The sequence below is a fragment of the Festucalex cinctus genome, chromosome 6 (assembly GCF_051991245.1).
Source record: "Festucalex cinctus isolate MCC-2025b chromosome 6, RoL_Fcin_1.0, whole genome shotgun sequence".
In the NCBI taxonomy this organism is placed as follows: Eukaryota; Metazoa; Chordata; class Actinopteri; order Syngnathiformes; family Syngnathidae; genus Festucalex; species Festucalex cinctus.
Genome location: NC_135416.1, coordinates 7,201,215 through 7,220,000, shown reverse-complemented (window position 1 = coordinate 7,220,000; position 18,786 = coordinate 7,201,215). Strand labels below are relative to the sequence as shown.

At 41.2% G+C, this 18,786-nt stretch overlaps 2 protein-coding genes and 1 long non-coding RNA gene across 12 annotated transcripts in view; 2 read left to right on the top strand and 1 right to left on the bottom strand.

Annotated features, from left to right (window-relative positions):
- The window catches only part of soul5l (heme-binding protein soul5, like), a 6,989-nt gene extending 6,629 nt beyond the window's left edge, over nt 1-360 (top strand). The window contains exon 7 of the mRNA XM_077524196.1: nt 1-360. This exon is cut by the window's left edge and continues 709 nt beyond it. The gene's annotated coding sequence lies outside the window, so the exon portion shown is untranslated.
- A 3,897-nt stretch (nt 361-4,257) lies between these two features.
- LOC144020171 (calmodulin-regulated spectrin-associated protein 3-like) overlaps nt 4,258-18,786 on the bottom strand; it is a 17,460-nt gene continuing 2,931 nt past the window's right edge. The window contains exons 2-19 of one of the 10 annotated variants that reach the window (XM_077523339.1): nt 17,219-17,487; nt 16,901-17,041; nt 16,594-16,683; nt 16,381-16,425; nt 15,014-15,061; nt 12,759-12,897; nt 12,529-12,668; nt 12,110-12,203; nt 11,894-11,945; nt 11,754-11,815; nt 11,487-11,517; nt 8,924-11,318; nt 8,724-8,839; nt 7,971-8,263; nt 7,811-7,898; nt 6,968-7,074; nt 6,773-6,891; nt 4,258-6,629 (exon numbers count right to left, since the gene is read on the bottom strand). In XM_077523339.1, coding sequence (XP_077379465.1) covers nt 6,285-6,629; nt 6,773-6,891; nt 6,968-7,074; nt 7,811-7,898; nt 7,971-8,263; nt 8,724-8,839; nt 8,924-11,318; nt 11,487-11,517; nt 11,754-11,815; nt 11,894-11,945; nt 12,110-12,203; nt 12,529-12,668; nt 12,759-12,897; nt 15,014-15,061; nt 16,381-16,425; nt 16,594-16,683; nt 16,901-17,041; nt 17,219-17,487 — 4,574 coding nt within the window. In that variant the 3' untranslated portion in view covers nt 4,258-6,284. Of the gene's footprint in view, nt 6,630-6,772; nt 6,892-6,967; nt 7,075-7,810; nt 7,899-7,970; nt 8,264-8,723; nt 8,840-8,923; nt 11,319-11,486; nt 11,518-11,753; nt 11,816-11,893; nt 11,946-12,109; nt 12,204-12,528; nt 12,669-12,758; nt 13,133-15,013; nt 15,062-16,380; nt 16,426-16,593; nt 16,684-16,900; nt 17,042-17,218; nt 17,488-18,786 lie in introns of those variants that run through there. The other 9 variants (XM_077523348.1, XM_077523342.1, XM_077523340.1 and 6 more) reach the window with 9 other exon arrangements.
- The window catches only part of LOC144020174 (uncharacterized), a 19,631-nt gene continuing 6,271 nt past the window's right edge, over nt 5,427-18,786 (top strand). Inside the window, exon 1 of the long non-coding RNA XR_013283817.1 lies at nt 5,427-5,505. This is a non-coding gene — a long non-coding RNA (uncharacterized LOC144020174). The remainder of the gene's footprint in view (nt 5,506-18,786) is intronic.

Sequence of the window (18,786 nt, the reverse complement as noted above, 5' to 3'; positions counted from 1 at the left end):
ACTATGGTGATAATTTCCCGTGGCACTGTGGTTGGAAATCACCGGTTTTATCAAGCTTTTATTTCATTATTTTTGGAATCCAAATACAACAGCAGTCAACTACAATCAGTAATAAGAAGTGCCTGTAAAAAATGTTTTGTTTTTTTTCCTCACTATATGTTGTCCTAGTGGTTCAAAATGCATCCATACAATTGCAGTAAATGTTCTTTGTCTCTTGTCACAGTAAGTTCATATAAAAAGCAATGATAGCTCACTCACACAAATAGTGGATGTCATCAACATGGGTTGTCAGGTGTTTATGTCACTAAACAACATTCTGGGTGTTCTGAGGAAGGTGCAATAAATATTATTGAAAATCTTGCTTGGCTCATTGCGTTATGTGTTATTTCTTTTTTTTTTATGTGTCAGAGGTTTAGTTTGCCATTAGGCAAGGCAGGCAATTGCTTGGGGCCGCTTAGCCAGTCAGGGGGCACCAGAGGGCCAACAGATTTGACACAAACCGCATATCCTTCACGTTAGCAGTTCAGCAATGACAATTGACAGTCTCAAATTCCCTGAGTCATTTTTTTTCTTTAAAAAAGTTGATTATTAAAAGGCTGATTATTTTGTATTTTATATAAATGCTCATGAATCATTAAAGCTTTTATTGAAAAAACAAAAACGACCATGTATAGTAAGGCATTCTTTTAATAGCAAGGCAGTTTTTTTCCCCTTTTTTTTCCCTTAAAAAACAAAAACATGTCGGGCTATAAGTAAGCATTTATAAAAAAAAAAAAAAAAGATGACAATGTACCGTAAGGCGTTTAAAAAAAAAAAAAAAAAAAAAAGGCCATGTATAGTAAGGCATTATTTTTAAGCCACCATTTATAGTAAGGCGTTTTTTTTAACGACCATGTATAGTAAAGCATTTAAAAAAACCATGGCCAGGTGTGTGTGTTTTTTTTAATTATTATTATTAGTTTAAAAAACAAAACAAAACAGCCATGTATAGTAAAACATTTAAAAAATGATGACCATGAATCTATCGTAAGGCGTCTCTAAAAAAATTACAATGTATAGAAATGCGTGTTTTTTTTAAACAACCATGTATAGTAAAACATTTTTAAAAAGATGACCTTATCATCAGACATCTTTAAAAAAATTACCATGTAGTAAGGTGTTTTTTGTTTTTTTTGTTTTTTTAATTAAACAACCATGTATAGTAAGGCATTTTTTTTAACGACCATGTATAGTAAGGCGTTTTATTTATTTATTTATTTTTATATTAAACAACCATGTATAGTAAGGCATTTTTTTAACGACCATGTATAGTGGGGCGTTTTTTCATTTTCTTTTTTTATTTATTTATTTTTTTATTTATTTTTTTATTAAACATTTTTTAAACGACCATGTAAGGCGTTTTTTTGTTTTGTTTTTTTTGTTTTTTTTTAATTAAACAACCATGTATACTAAGGCATTTTTTTATGACCATGTATAGTAAGGCGTTGTGTTTTTTTTTTTTTTTTTTGTTTTTTTTAATTAAACAACCATGTATAGTAAGGCATTTTTTTAACGACCATGTATAGTAAGGCGTTTTTTTTGTTTTGTTTTTTATATTAAACAACCATGTATAGTAAGGCATTTTTTTTAACGACCATGTAAATAGTAAGGCGTTGCTTTTTTTAATTTTTAATTAAACAACCATGTATAGTAAGGCATTTTTTTTAACGACCATGTATAGTAAGGCGTTTGTGTTTTTTGTTTTTGTTTCTTTTATTAAACAACCATGTATAGTAAGGCATTTTTTTTAACGACCATGTATAGTAAGGCGTTTGTGTTTTTTGTTTTTGTTTTTTTTATTAAACAACCATGTATAGTAAGGCATTTTTTTAACGACCATGTATAGTAAGGCGTTGTTTTTTTGTTGTTGTTGTTTTTTTGTTTGTTTTTTTTGTTTTTTTTTATTAAACAACCATGTATAGTAAGGCTTTTTTTTTTAACGACCATGTATAGTAAGGCATTTTTTTAACGACCATGTAAAGTAAAGTTTTTTTTTTCGAAAACTGACAGAATCTTTTTTGTAAAAAAAAAATACAATAAAAAAAACACAATAAGGCTTTTTTTTTTAACCATGTATAGTAAGGCGTTTTTTTAACGACCATATATAGTAAGGCGTTTTTTTTTGTTTTTTTTTTTTATTAAACAACCATGTATAGTAAGGCATTTTTTTAACGACCATGTATAGTAAGGCGGGTTTTTTTTTATTGTTTTTTTTTTATTAAACAACCATGTATAGTAAGGCATTTTTTTAACGACCATGTATAGTAAGGCGTCTTTTTTTTATTATTATTTTTTTATTAAACAACCATGTATAGTAAGGCATTTTTTTAACGACCATGTATAGTAAGGCGTTTTTTTTTTCTTTTCTTTTTTAATTAAAGAACCATGTATAGTAAGGCATTTTTTAACGACCATGTATAGTGTATAGTTTTTTTTTAGAAAACTCACAGCATCTTTTTTGTAAAAAAAAAAAAAAAAAAAAAAAGAAGACCATAATAAGGCTTTTTTTTTTTTTTTAAACAACCATGTATAGTAAGGCGTTTTTTTGTTTTGTTTTTTTTTTTTATTAAACAAGCATGTATAGTAAGGCATTTTTTTAACGACCATGTATAGTAAAGTATTTTTTTTTAGAAAACTGACAGCATATTTTTGTAAAAATAAATAAATAAGTAAATAAAATTAATTTAAAAAAAAAAAAAAAGACCATAATAAGGCATTTTTTAAACAACCATGTATAGTAAGGCGTTTTTTTTTGTTTTTGTTTTTTTAAATTAAACAACCATGTATGGTAAGGCATTTTTTTAACGACCATGTACAGTAAGGCATTTTTTTAACGACAATGTATAGTAAAGTATTTTTTTTTTAGAAAACTGACAGCATCTTTTTTGTAAAAAAAAAAAAAAAAAAAAAAAAAAAGACCATAATAAGGCATATTTTTTAAAACAACCGATGTATAGTAAGGCTTTTTTTGTTTTTTTTTTTTTTTTTTTTTTTTTTTTTTAAACTGGCAGCATCTTTTTTGTAAAAAAAAGACCATAATAAGGCATTTTTTTAAACAACCATGTATAGTAAGGCGTTTTTTTAACGACAATGTATAGTAAAGTATTTTTTTTTTTAGAAAACTGACAGCATCTTTTTTGTAAAAAAAAAAAAAAAAAAAAAAAAAAAAAAAAAAAAAAAAAAAAAAAAAGACCATAATAAGGCATATTTTTTAAAACAACCGATGTATAGTAAGGCGTTTTTTGTTTGTTTTTTTTTGTTTTTTTTTTTAAATTAAACAACCATGTATAGTAAGGCATTTTTTTTTAACGACCATGTATAGTAAGGCGTTTTTTGTTTTGTTTGTTTGTTTGTTTTTTTTATTAAACAACCATGTATAGTAAGGCATTTTTTTAGCGACCATGTATAGTAAAGTTTTTTGTTTTTTTTTAGAAAACTGACAGCATCTTTTTTGTAAAAAAAAAAAAAAAAAAAAAAAAAAAGACCATAATAAGGCATTTTTTTTAAACAACCATGTTTGTATAGTAAGGTGTTTTTTTTTGTTTTGTTTTTTTTTAATTCAACAACCAAGTAAAGCATTTTTAAAAAAACTGATGGCATCTTTTTTTTGTAATATATATATATATATATATATATATATATATATATATATATATATACATAATAGACAGACATAATAAGGCATTTTAACCATGTATAGTAAGGCGTTTTTTTGTTTGTTTTTTAAGTAAACAACCATGTATAGTACGACATTTTTTTTTATTTTTCTTTACCAACAAAAATGTTTGAGATGTGTTTTTGTTTGCAAATAATTAAAAATCAGTTTTGAAAATGATCCCAACTCCACTCATCATAGCCTTCTACTAGAACAATTAAATCATGAGGTGACAGTCAGCTCTTTTGTTTGAAGAAAAGTTTAATCTGTCATTTCACAAGTCCTTTTTGGAAAGCACCACTTTATTTATGTGCACTCAAGAGCACAATGCTAAACGTCCTTTCACGTCAAGGTACAAAAATTGCTTTCATTTTGTAACCAGGAACATCAAAATCTTCGGTGTGATATCATTTTTTTTTTAAGAGCATATAAGCGTACAGTTGCTAGAATGACCACCTCACTCGCTCACACGTCGTCCCTGGCAACCATCCACACATTCACAAAAAATCACCATGCACCTCGATGTAACGCAGGGGTGGACAAAATATGGCATGTAGGCCAAATTCAGTCTTCTGTTATTTATTTTTTATTAATTTTTTTAAATTTGGCCCATCGACCAATTACTGACATCACATTATTTGTTCAAACACTTTAGCAAGTCAATCGCATTATATGTTTGGCACAGTTTTTACACCGGATGCCCTTTCAAGCAACTCTTTGAACCTTGTTCCTTGTGTCCAAGATCCCTGATACAGCTGACACCAACATTTTCTAAGAGTGTTACATTAAATTTACTTCAGCGTACAAATCCAAAATGGCGACAAGCTTCAGCTCTTCAGCCCGCCCGCATCCAATTCATGAAAATAATGAAGCAAACCTCGAGTCAAATTAACCCAATAAGCTCAAAAAACACAGCTACCCAACAATTGTGTTGGACATCTTTTATAAATTAATAGAGTTCTGTCAGCATCTTTGATCTATCATTCAAAATCAAGCTGTTGGTTGGCATGTGTAAAGAAAACAAACAAAAGAAAAATGTATCAAACAGCAGCGATGCAAGCACAGCTGAAACAATTTAAACTTTGATAAGCTAAAAATAAACGTTCTGTTTTATATAATAGTTATTTTGAAAAACTGCTATTTCACATCTTTCTGTTAAAGGTGAAAACGCAAAGAGTTTCTAGTTTTTCAGGACTCGGGGATGGCCGGCTGCCATGCATCAGCAGATCTCCAAATTCAGAACCAAAAATATGAGCCATGTATAACAAGTTGAGCAGTTTTAAGCAGCTACTTGTGAATCACTGCTGTGAGATGTTCACAAAATTGACGCAGATCAGAGGGTTGAGGAAACGGGTTTTGAAGAGAAATTAGCTGTTACTACAGTGCTGCCTTCAGATATGAGTTTATTATTATTATTATGTCATTGCCATTCTTTGACCATGCTTGTAACTCAAATCACTCAGAGCTCAAATTCACCATTGAAATGCATGGAAATGCCAGTAGCCCTTTCCAGCATCACCCCCACCCTAAAAAAAAATATATATATTTGTTTTTCTTCACTTAATGAGGCAAAGAAGATTCTATATAAACACAGTTTAATCGTATAATTAAATAGAATGTAAAGAATTAAACCGTTTGCGTATCATGATATAATATCGCAATCAAATTTAATATGCTGCTTCTTCTTCTGGTGTGCCTTCCTTGGCCACCAGGAGGCAGTACAATACAATCATGAACACCCAAACGAAGAATAATAGACTCCTTATTCTTCTTCTAGCTCTACCCAGCTATCGACCTACTACAACTACTGAGTAAGTTGCTGTAAATCATATTTTATATAGGATGAAGAACATAAGCCTGTGTGTATTATATTATCTGCTTACATATTCTTCAACTGTGTTCAAATATGTTGCTTAAAGGCTTGTTAAACGATGACAACGTCAGCATGTCAATGGCATTTCCATTTAGCTAAGCATAAAGCTAACGCGGGCGGTCTTAAGGCAACGCAGTTTGTTTGTCGAATACACAAAGTGTAGCTAACTGTCTTTAATTTGAATGTGACCGTAAACTTGAACAATTAGTCGTATTAAACCACTTATAGTAAGTAAGTATAGTAAGCCACTTATTTATTTGTTTATTTTTTATATTCAATGTTGCCAACTCTATCAAACTGCTATTTCTTGTGAAGTGGGTTGAATTGACCATCAAACATAAAAAAATAAATAAAAATAAAAAATGTCTGATTGACGGTGTATATCTAGAAAAAAACTCAAGTCAGTCATATCTCAAGGCACCACTGTATTTACTGTGTTGTAAATTTCGTTGCATCCTTGCATAGCTAGAAAAAGCACTATATAAAAGCAATTGATAAGGCTCCAACTGACCTGTAACCCTAAATTTAAAATGGATGGATATAAGCTAGCTCGGACATCTTGTATTGGTTAGCCTGTTAAATCAATAGACTTCTCACTCTGACTCTGAAAGAAACTATGAGCATTTGACAGACTCGGCAGGTTGAGAATTGCACTGCAAAGACCCTCAGGGCCAAATCCTACATTAGTCTGTCAACAATATGCAAACGAGGAGTGGGTCACTTGGAAGCGAGCGCCTTCTTGGTGATGCTCGCCCTCCTGCTGCCTCCTCCTCCTCCTCCCGCCACAGCCGCCGCCCCTCCGCCGTGCCACAAGTGTCCAGGGATGGTAAATGCATCCACGCTCATGCCCAATGTCTTGGAGGGGATGGCGCTGAACTGCTTGCGGTCCGAACTGTACTTGTACATGGATTCCACCTGGGCCGAGCTTATCGTCTTGGGGCCCACGCCGGTCAAGCGCACGAGCTCTGCCGAGTCGGGGTTGGCCGTGTAGACGCCGCGGAACTGGCAGCTGGCGTCTCGGAAGAGGATGAGGAAGTGGTTGGCGGGGCTCTTCTCCAACTCCTGTGGTTGGAGGGAGAGCAGGTCAAAATGGTGTATGCTTCACGGTTAATAATTTCATCGACTGTCATAGCTGTTACACATTGAATCGTTGAATCGAAACTATTCTTTCCTATTGAAATGAACAGAAATATTTGGTTTTGTACCTCGACAATCTTGTTCTTTTGGGACTCGTTGACCTTCCCGGCCAAGCAGCAACGAGACAGAGCGTTGTGGATGATGAACTTGTTGGACTTGAAGCTCGGTTCTTTGAAGAGCTTTGGACCTGATCGGGTAACCATAACATCACTTTCTTGTTGTTGAGCTATGTTTGTGTTCATGTGGATGACCATGCTGCATACCTGTGTACTCTGGGGCAGGCGAGGTTCCATTTGATCCGGTTTCCCAGTCTCCATTCTGCTTTGCAAGTCTGCTCGGCGTCACGCATCCAGCAGGCGAATCGGGTCGGCTGCCAGGCGCAGATCACAGACACATACTGTAGCGACTGTTGATGGTCATTTTTGTTTTCTCAACCAATAATTCATAAAACTGATCTGAATTTTAACGGCACTCTAAAAATAGTTGGGTCAAAACTAACCCATGGATTTGAAAAAATGGACCAATCCACTTTATATGTCAATTTGACCCAATTTTCTGGGTTGTTTTATACAAAATGGCCCATTTTTTTTACCCAAAGTTAGGGTCAAATTAACCCAAGTAGAGGATCTGACGCAAATTTATGGGTTGTTTTATCCAAAATGACCCAATTAGACGCAAAGTTGGGTCCATATGAACCAAGTTAGAGGATCTGACTCAACTTTATGGGTTGTTTTACCTTTTTTTTAACAAAACAAAACATAGTTATAAAATTCAGATTGAGACAAATAGACGATCTGACCCAGCTTCCTGTGTTGTTTTACACAAAATGGGGCCATTTGTGACCCAAAGTTGGGTTCAATTAACCCAAGTAGAGGATTTGATCCAACTTTATGGATTGTTTTATACAAAATAACCAATTGTTTGACTCAAAATTAGGTCAAATTGACCCAAGTTGAGGATCGGCCCATTTTTTACCCATAGTTGCGTTATTTTTGACCCAACTGTTTTTACAGCGCTTCACCTAATTAGGTTTGCGGATGAGTTGACGATTTCCAATAGTCATGCTTAATGATGTGCATGGAGGGAACTGCAAATGGGATAAGCACCTTTGGACTTTCTTATCCCCATCATTGTTTGCAGACACATCTGTAGCTGCCAGGTTGAGTGACGAGTGCGACTTGGTCATCTTAGGGCCTGTAGAAACAAAAGCGTTGGTCAACAAGTTCTTTGAAACTGTCTTACTTACCTATCTCATCTTTTCTTTACCAGTGGATTTCTTGGCGGGGCTCAGTGACAGCTGAGTTTCCTCCCTAGTGACGCTGCGAGGTCGCGCCCGCGTCCGCGTCTTCCTGACAGGCGAGCGTCCCTGGTTGGTTGATTTCTGCTGCAACACCTTGTCCAGGTCGTCCATGATCCGGAGCTGCTGCCGGCGGGCGTACTCGGCTCGCGTGAAATCTCCACGTCGGGCTGGAGTGGCTGGAGGAGTGGGTGAGTGGGAGGCGTTCCCAACATGAGGTGTGTTGGAGGGAGAGCACGCAGTCTTGTCGGAGGATTCCATTCTGAAGAAAGGAGTTCAGATGGGAACTTTCACCGGTTCTTTTATCTTTAATGCTCGCTATACTAATAATAACAACCAGGAAACTGCATATTCTCAGTTGAACTATTTACTGAATGCCAGAAAGATCGCGCACACAGCTCTGGAGCCTTTTCTGCTAAATGTGGAAGAAGGTCTAATCTATTCAAAATGGTCTCTACTCTTATACTGTCTTGGCCGCCCACCCACACAGTCTAGCGCCCTAGCCCATGTGAAAATGCGTGACTTGATGGTCTTAACTGGTTTCAACTGGATAAGTGCACCAGAGTGCAGATAGATAGGAAGACGCCAAGCCAGGACTGGTCACAGCGACAGAAGGACCTAACTCAAGTCACCGATCTAATCATTAAGCGGCCTAATCTAACAGAGGGAAATGGCCTTAGCTTTGATTTGACTTACAAAAGTGCTTGTAAGGAGGTCCTCACCTTTTTTCACGTTCTTGCTCCTGTCGCCTCTTCTTCAGCTCCTCAGCTCTCCTTTGCTGCCTCTCTAAAAGGACAGCTTTCCGCTGGGCCATCTCCTCTTCGTTGTCATCATCTTCCTGCATACACCACAACCGCACCATCCATTGTCACTCCAACACTAGTTGTTGAAAGAAAAAAAACATCTAGACCAGAGCATTCACCTTGAAGAAGAATCCTATCCCTCCTTTGGCTCCAAGCTCATTAGTTTCTCCAAGTGTTTCCGCAGCATCGTCCTTTGCTTGGCCTTCGCTGGATTCCGTTTGCTGGTCTGAAGAGTTCCCAGCTTCTGTGGCTGAATCCAACTGCTCCACGGCATCGGAAGCTATTACAATGCCTGGCTCCACCGCAGATTCTAGTTGGTCACTCATGGAATCGGAAGAAAAGTCCTGCCCCAAATCCGTTGGTTCGTCACCGCCTCCCTCCGGTCCTCCAAGTGAGGAGAGCGACACCTCAATCATACTGCAATGCTTTTCGGCCCTTCCGGCTCTGCCTCTGGCCTGTGCTGTGCTGTATGCAGCGGAAATCGATAAAGTCTCACTCTCAAAAGAGCATTCAGAGGGAGCTCCGGAGCTGCTGCCACTGGTGGCCTTCGGGTGAGGCGGTATGGGCACTACGGCCCCTTCGGTGTCATCCTGCTCGAGCTCCAAGCTAAACTGAGTTGGTGTCTCGCTGGACGCGGTGTCTGAGGTGCTATCATCAGGCTGCGGAGCCGACTGAGAAACCTCCTGAGGAGTTCGAGGTCCGCCAATGCGGAAGGACGACGTTGTTTGCACTTGACACTTGCTGGGCGACACTCTGCGCAAGTGTGGGAGGGTATCCACGGTGTGAGTCGTGGTCAAAACACGACTCAGAGGGGGAAACTTGAGCTCTGAGGGTCGTGGATGGGGTTGCGTTCTTGGTTGGTGTTTGGGGCTGCGGGGGGCAGACGAGATGTGGATTTTGGTGCGGGGGGCTGGACAGGAGGAGGAGACGATTGTTTTTGGTGAAGTAGCGGCAGAGAGCGCGTGGGTCCGTCGGGATGGCGAAGATACGGAGGACGTTTTGGGACCAGTCGGAATCATCCAGGCTTTACTGGTGCTCATGCCGAGATTCTTGGTAGGGGTTCTTGGGGGCGTCTTTGTGGGTGTGGGAGGAGGAGTTTTGGCAGATGGCTTAGTGTTACTTTTAGGTTTTGACTTTGGGGTGACCTTTTGGGAGCTTCTTGGTCTTTGGTTGCCCAGAAGCTGCTGCTGCTGTTCAGTTAGTTTGTGCATATCCTTCTGCAGTGACTGCAAAGCGTCACTCAGTTTCTGGACGATTTCATTGTACTCCACAAGGATGGCATCACTTCCTTTCTCTTTCTCCAATACTTTTTCTTTCTCCTGTCCTTTCTTGCTGTCAATAGAGAATGTGACCTGCTTCTCCAGCCGTGGAGGGTTTGAGACAGATGCGTTGGCTTTCTCCCTTTCTGTTCTTTCCTTTTCTTCCTCCTTTTTCAGCTGCTCCTCCATGTGACTGAGGCGCTCCTCCAGAGAGAGGTTCTGCTCTCCCCCTCCCTCTCCTTGCTCCCGTTTCATTTTCAGCAAAGCTGTTTTTCCCAGCCTTTGTCGGTGCTTGGCGAAGATGGCCTCAATTCGTCTCTTTTGGGCTTCGATGCTTTTGCGTTTTTCCTCCAGACGAGCTCCCAGCTCCCAGGCCTCCGAACCCGGCTCGGGACCTTTGAGGCCCGGGCTGTCCTTCTGACTCGGAGTCCCTGCCGGTGTGCTGGGAGTGTGCGGCGTTCCCGGGGTGGTTGGTGTCGGGGTAGTAGCGAAGTCTTCCCCAGAAGCTACAGGATGTCGTCTTCTGTTGTCCCGTCGCTCTGCAAAGCTTGTCATGCGTGGGCTGTTGTTGGCACTGTAGTGTTCCTGATGGCTTTTACTGGGTCGCATGTTACCAGGGGCGTTTCTGGGGGTGTCGTCAGACGCTTCCGATGAGTCAACGCTGCCGTCTCGTAAAACAGAGTCATCGTCACGTGACATATCAGTTGCCCGCGATTGCCTCTCCTTCCTCTCACCTCTACTGCCGTTATTACTTGCCTCTCCACCTACCGGACGATAAATGATTCCCGAGCGGCAGGGGGCGGAGCTACTGAGCTGAGGATTGTCCTCCAATGGGGAGTGCAGGAAGAAACCAGCAGGGGCGCCCTCGGGACATAACCTCGGTTCTGGTCTTGCTGTCAAAATCCCCTTCACATTTTTTTCTGCAGTCCTTCCCTTATTTCGATCCTTACCGCCAGGATCCACATGTACTGCCTCCTCAACAGTGGGAAGTTCTCCCAGAGGCGCCGGGTGCACATAAGGCCCCCAAGAAGACCGCTGAGACGGTGCCGAAGCGCTGACCAGGTGGCTGAGGTCCTCCGGGGGGCTGTACGGTACGCGAGTCATCCCCGCCAGCGAGGTCGTTGCGGGGATGCCGGTGCCCAGGCTGTCCGTGCTGACAGAGCGAAAGACAGAATCTATTGGATTGCCCATGACAATATCAACATCACTGTCCAGCCCAAATGGGATGCTGAAAGTCACCGCGGACATAGGACGACTGCAGGAGGGCGGATGGTGGTGGTGGTGGTGGTGGGGTGGTGGTGGTGGGGGAGTGAAGATGTGAGTGCAGTGAGACGACAGAAGCCAAACGGTTTAGAAAATTAAGGCAAAATATGAACACAAGAGCACATTGACTACAGGAAAACACATCCAGCAAGTGTTATACCTGATTTGTTTCTTTGTCCAGCTTTTGTTTTCTAGAAGGACATATAATCATAAGTTAGCATACAAGCAAATATGTAGTTTAAAAGTCTTCACTATTGGGAAGACATTACCCAAGAACCCATGCAAGCATGCCTTTGATGGACCTTGTTTGTGGACTGGGAACAGGAAAGGCAAACCAAAATTTTGGAATTGTCCAACGTATCTGAGTAAGATCAAATCCAAAGTATACCGATTTTGAGTTTTGCCCCAGTAGTTTTGTGTGTCTTACCCGGTGATGCTGGTGAAGGGACGGTCACAAATGGTTGTTTGAAGACGAACAAAGGAGACCCGCTGAAACGGAGGTAGTTAAAAGGTTTTTGTGAGATCATAGTTGATGGTATTCCGGACTGAAACTATATTGTTTACTACCTGTTGCTGTTGCCACTGACAGGACTCGTGCAGAATACTAAACCCGAGACGTCTGAAAAACATGAAAGTAATACAAACAGTATAATTTGGTACGGTGCGGTTACTGCTCTTTTTAGGCTGTACTAATGCCACAAACTCCAGATAATCATATTGAGAAGGGTCTATCATAGTGGCGCTATTCAAGCCACTTGACTAGATACTGTAGCCCAAACTCACCTGTGAGGTCAACGGCTTGTATCGGTTTCACAAAATCAGGCTTCTTGATCTCAAACCACTCCAGCAGCTCAGCTACGAAACTCATGATGTTCAGCTAAGGACAAAGAAACCCTCCAATTGAATTAGAAATCTGCCATCGTGTTAAAAAAAATAATATGTAAGTAGTAATCATATGTTGAAATCTTGATTTAACATGGGCTGGTTATTAGGAGATTAGCATCTTTCTCACTGTCACGCCTTCCTGAAAACCTACCTTAAATCCTCATACATAGTGGCCTATACTGAGACTAGATTACAGACAGCTGAGCTCTATTTATCATCATCAGTCATTTAAGTCAACACCAGATCATTCAGATGTCATCAGGGAACTTATGAATGATGAATGATGTGGAGTATGTTTAAAAGTGGGTGGAGCTTACATGCAGAAGAGGTGGAGCATAGAGAAGATCTTCCAGGGGAAGAAGGCAGCAGCTCTGCAAACTGCTGTCACAGAACTCTTTAATTAGCTGCAGGTTGTAAAGACTGTCGGCTACTGACATGGTGTCCTTCAGACATACATCTGGCAGAAAAAATATATACAGTAATGGTTGATTAATGATGTGCCAGGAGGTAAATATCAATATTTGATGACGCATATGTGTGTGCGTACCCTCTAGAGGCAGCACGCCGGGGCAGTAGAAGTGCAGCACAGCAGCTATAGCGCAGCCATTAGACAGATCTTTGACGGCGGTCACCAGAGGGAAAGTGGGAGTCAGCTTGGACTGCACTTTGTCCTTCCTGTAGCGGATCTAATGGAGGAGCAGAGAGTAGAGTATACTGAAGATAGGCCATCCTCTTTAGGACGTTAGGACTTTGAAAAGGTGTGGGTCCTCCTCACGTGTATAACAAAAAAGAAATATAAGTCAAGCTGTGAAGCCATGGCAAGAAAAATAAAGACAGTCTCTATGCGAACTGCCACGTCATTAGATACACCTGCACAATGTCAGGACAACCGATATAAGAGCTGTATCAAAATTTGTGGAGGGGGGGTGGAGGGTGGGGGAATCACTTTTGATGAACATACACATGGTACTCAGATCCAGAGCGGTCAAATGTCATTTTTCATGTGTTTTGTCATTTAAGTTAAAATGTCAACAATCAAATCCAAACACTTGTAATTGAAATGCCTTATACTTCAAATAAAATATGTAATGAATGTTATTGGTAATTATAAAATATATATTGTATTTGGACAACTGATATTTAATCATTTTTAAATACACATTTAAATATTAACCTTGTAATTATCATTAATAATAATAATAATAATAATAGTAATAAATCTATCCTTCCATTTTCTTCATTTCTTATCCTCACTCGTAAAAATAAATAAACACATTAAATAATAATAATAATAAATCTACCTTCCATTTTCTGCATTTCTTATCCTCACTAGTAAACATAAATAAATACATTTAATAATAATAATAATAATAATAATAATAATAAATCTATCCTTCCATTTTCTGCATTTCTTATCCTCACTAGTAAAAATAAATAAATACATATAATAATAATAATAATAATAATAATAATAATAATAATCAAAGATGTAAGGCAGGGGTCGTCAATATGGACTTTCCTTCAATTTTGCAGGTGTGCCTAATGTTGTGACCAGATAACATGTGTCACTTCATCCAAAATAAGCACACACCAAAAACAGGGTGCGGTCTCACCCCGGGTTTTCACTGGATGCGGTTGCGGTGCGGTTGCGGTGCGGTGCGTCTTGACTGCGTGCTCCGGACGGGTCAATTTTTTTGTCAATCCACACCGGCTCCGCACAGCTGCGGTCCGGCAGCTCCGTCGCCGCCCACTTCCCAACGTGTCTCGCGGGACCGCGCGCGCGCGATCATGTGGCATTTCACAACGAGAGGTGGACTTCTTTTTATTTAACATTTTCTTCTTCTTCTGCTATGAGATTCCATGCAGCATCCTTTTTTTTGTTGTCCTTGTAAAGTATATTAATAACGAGAGTCGGGTCAGTGCGGGTCCACTCTTTATTTCTGTCTTCCGCGTCCGGCTGCCGCTCAGTACGGCAAGCGAGACGGGCACAACAAGCAATCGCGAACATCAAACTCACAATACATTACAGTCCTTATAAAAAGGATGTGCCGTGTCATATATTATTTTGTGGTTTTCCACCTCCAATATAAACCTCTCCTCGTCCATGTTCGCTGGTGTCTAAACCGTGAATGAGCACATGGCCCGGCGACGCCCACGTCACGTTTTGCTGAAAGCTTGCAAAATAGGAGCTGGCGAGTGTTTTATTCTGAAAGGTAACCGGAAATTTATTTTGAAACTGCCTCGGTCTTCCTGTCCCGCTCGATGTGTTTTGTGCTAGCTTGCCATTTGCCGCAGGCCTACCGCTGCGGCGTCCGGCAAAAATAGAAAATAGGTCTATCCTTGCGGAAGGCTTGCGGCACGCCGCAGGCCTTCCGCAGTCGACACGCAACGGACCCGCAAGCGGTGTAAACTGCACCATTCGAATGAATGGAATCTAATTGCTTGCGTCGCCGGACCGCACCGCAACCGCACCGCAACCGCATCCAGTGAAAACCCGGGGTCAAGCTGTCCAAAACAACAACAACAACAACAACAACAACAACAACAACAATAACAACAGGCATCACTAAACATGAAGAAGCTGAAAAAAATGTAGCTTTAGGTGAGGGTTTGTGTCCCGCATGCAGCAGAAAGCGCACACACTGACTGATTGACTGACATCGATCGGATTCATTCCAGCAGCATTGTTGCAGGAGCTCAAAGTTACAGTAGGTGGAGGTTAACTTTTAGAGTGGTGGAAGGGGCTAGAAGCGGTGGGATGGCTGACGTGGATGACGACAAGAGCGAGCTGATATACGTTACCACTGGAGGTTTGTTCCCCGACTCCTTCAAACAAAAAGCGATTGCATGCTGGACGGGGGCGTGGCAGAGAGAGGGACACAAGCGTAAACATGACAAAGGGGCCCCCCTGAAAAAAAAAAATCATCACTCTGCGACACACAGGGGACTGGGGAGGGTGGGGGGTTAATGGGGAGGCGAGGCGGGGGGACAAATAAGATGGATGTGACTTGACCTCCCTCCTCTCCAACATCATCAAACTGATGAGCGAGAGTCTTGTCACAAGCATGCACTTCATATTTAATGCACAGTAGTCCAATTGTAGAATTAACCTGCCTAATCATTAAAGTGCTGCTTTCGGCTCAATGGCTCATTTTGCAGTTTGCAAGTTAGTTATTTGGTCGCTCAGTTAGTGACAGTGGATACAAAAAAGACAAGTCTCCAGTTTTCTTCTGCTGGAACTGGGGAACTGGAGGGAATTATGAACAGTTCCAAATAGGACTCGGCGAGAAAGCAAATGAAAAGTCTTTGCCATCAGAAAAAATAGTGTACTGAAAGATTTTAATTAGGGGTAATCAGAGGTACTGTAAACTCCCAATTCTCATGAGTTTGAAAGTGATTTGTCAATTCTGAACACAGCCACAAGCCCAATTATAACAGGGTGTGCACACTTTTGCAATGACATTATTTCAGTAGTTTGGCTTTTACAACCCCATGTTGAAAATTGAATCGTCAATTAGTGATTTGAAATTATCTTGGTTTCATTTTATTATTTGAACAGGGGTGTGACATCCATTTTGAAAAGCGGGTGGGGGGGGGGGGGGGGGGGGATTTCCTACTTTAGGTACTGTTGTAAGTTAGTTAGTGAATGAGTTAAATTTGTAGCTAACTTTTGACTTTTATTAGTTAAAATTTGTGATTAACTTTTGTTAGTCAGTTAGTTTTGCAGGTATATTTCATGAGTTAAATTATCCAGTCATGTTAGTTAGTTAGTCAGTCAGTTAGTTAGTTAGTCAGTTAGTTAGTTTTGCAGGTATATTTCATTAGTTAAATTATATAGTCATGTTGGTTAGTTAGTCAGTCAGTTAGTTAGTTAGTTAGTTAGTTAGTTAGTTAGAATTACCAAGACCAATAAGTTTCTGGAACTCAACATGCACTCAACAAGGGACAAATGAACACACTCTCGTTGGTCAACTGACATGAATGGCAGCTAATAGAAGGAAGGACACACACACACACGCACGCACGCACGCACGCACCCCCACTGCATACACACGCCCACACACATATAAATATCATAATGTGGCATTTCCAGCAGGCACAGCGGCATCAGCCTCGGCGAGTGCACGCACACACACACACGTGGAGAGGAGATGAGCAAGAGAACGCACACTTACGGGGACGAGCTTCCAGTACCAACGGGTGGGCGGGCCCTGCTGGAAAGCAAGGTGCCACAACAAAGATGAGCCCGAGGAGGGGGGATGGGAGACCGAGAGGCACGGTGAGGATGATGATGATGTTAGAAGCTGCACTGACACACCTCCATGAGAGCAGTCGCGCATTGTGTGCTGGCGTGCGCGCGCATGTGTGTGCGTGTAATGTACCGTTTCCTGGGCAGGCCGAGGGCCGGCGGTCTGCTGCGACTGCTTGGGCGTCTCTTCTTCCTCGGTGCTTTCTCTCAGCTTCTGGTTCAACTGTAAAGACAATGTCGTGGCGTCTTTCTATTGCAAATATGATCGATAATTCTTCTTTTTTGTTGCTATGTCAGCACTTCCAAATATGGACAAACCGGCCACTGGAGTGCCTTCGTCGTTCCGTGCTGCCATGTGAAACTTCCGCTTTCACTCTGAGTGCAGTGTGAAAAGTGCTTTTATAGTTCACATTTGTGACGAAGAACCATTGCCCACTCACTGAGTTGACCCAGAAGAGCAGCGCGTTCTCCCAGGGCGCCCCGACGCCCATGTGGGCTGCCTCGGCCGCCATTTTGACTTTGTCCACGATCTCCCTGGCGGCCAGTGACATCAGCGAGTCTATCAGGGCCAGGTGGGCTTTCTGCAGTCATCATGGGCCAAAACGCAAGAAAATATGACATTGACAAGTAGTTCGTACACGATGAGCCACAACTTTAAGTTATTAAATCGACCAAATAAACTTGAGAGGACAAGCTTTTAAAAATTGATATAATTTAAAAAAAAAAGGCTGTGCTGGTAAATTGACCACAAGTCCTACCATCTTGATGGGGGTGAAGGTGAGGTCGTCCTCGGTGACGTCCACATCCTGGACCTGCGGGGCCACGCCTTTTTTGGTGAGGAAGTGCAGCAGGGCGCAGTTGTCAGAGGGTGAGGCCGAGGTGGGGGTCCCGTGGGCCTGGAGAAGCAAGGCCTGAGCTCGGCAGTAGATCTCCGGGGAGAGGAGCAGCTTGCAGACGGCCGGCTTGAGGTGCTCTTGGTCATACTGGTCCTTGTAGAGAGGCTCGCGCAACTCCACTGGAACATTGTCTGCGGACACGTAATATGTCGTTACGTTTTGGGGATTTTTGAACTTTACGAACCAATAGCACGGACACTTTGTTCACTTTTGTTCATCTGTTAACGTTAGGGGGGAAAAAAACGTCCATTTTTGTTCTTCAGTGACAAGGTACACATTTCGCACCTTTATTTCTGACAGTGTATGTAAGACACAAAAGAGATAAACCTGAAGACAGTATGAAAAATGAGCTAAAAGAACAAACCCACCCAAAAGAACTGGTGCTGGTTCTGTTGAATGACAGATAGGTCATCCAATGACTGCATGTACTGCAACTGCTATAATAACGACAAGAAAGAAAGTTTCATAATAACCTGCGAGACGATAATGTCGTCTTCTGCATGAGCAGCTGAGCTGATTTGGTGGAACCAAAGTGAGAGTCGGGTCACGCAATTCGAAGACGACGACAAAGACGAGGCGAGAGGGACGCCACCGAAATACTGACCCACATTCTGCCGTCGCAGTCTCAGAAGGATGCTGGAGCTGTCGGGATGACTGGAGGGGGGTCTATAAACATTCACGACTCTGTAGATGCTCTACTTCCCTCCTTATACAAGTCCTACTCCTCATCAGTCATCAGAAACGAGCGCAATCACTACAGCGGGTTTGGGGTTAAATCTCCTTTACAGGAAACGGGAACGTCGTCAGCCGTCACCACGGAAACGACGGAGAAGGCAAGCAGTCATTTGTGTCCCTGCGGTGTGGACAGAGGCAAAGAGATTGCGGAGTAGCAGAGCGAGCGCCCGCTAACCCGGTTAGCATAATGCCGAGCTCATCTTGTTGAGGCACAATCAGGCCAAAGCTTGTAAACATCCGTCTCTGGACCACGTTAGCTTTGGCTGTTTCTCTTGTGGATTATGGAGGAAATAGTACAAACATTGAAGGATTAATTAAACTCTTATTAACACACTACCTAAAAAACAAAACAAAAAAAACATACATTTTGCTGTAATTTGGGGTTAGGACAAATTAGTGAGTAGGCCTACTATGCTTACTCACAAGCAGCACGTTTTTTTTTTTGCTCTCGAGGACTCGCACAGATTCATGACGACTGTGTCACTTTATTGGCCAGATATTTCTCTGCTCCACAAAGATAGTCCAGATGAGCAAATTATCTTTTGGCAGCAATGAGAGCAGACCTCCAAAAATATACGATTAGCAGTAGGGTTGTTGTGTAGTAAAGTCGACTCAATTGAGAAGATGACTAGTTCGGTTGTCTTAGTGTGGTAAATAGTGAGTGGGAAATTGGATATTAACTGCTCGTTTCACAA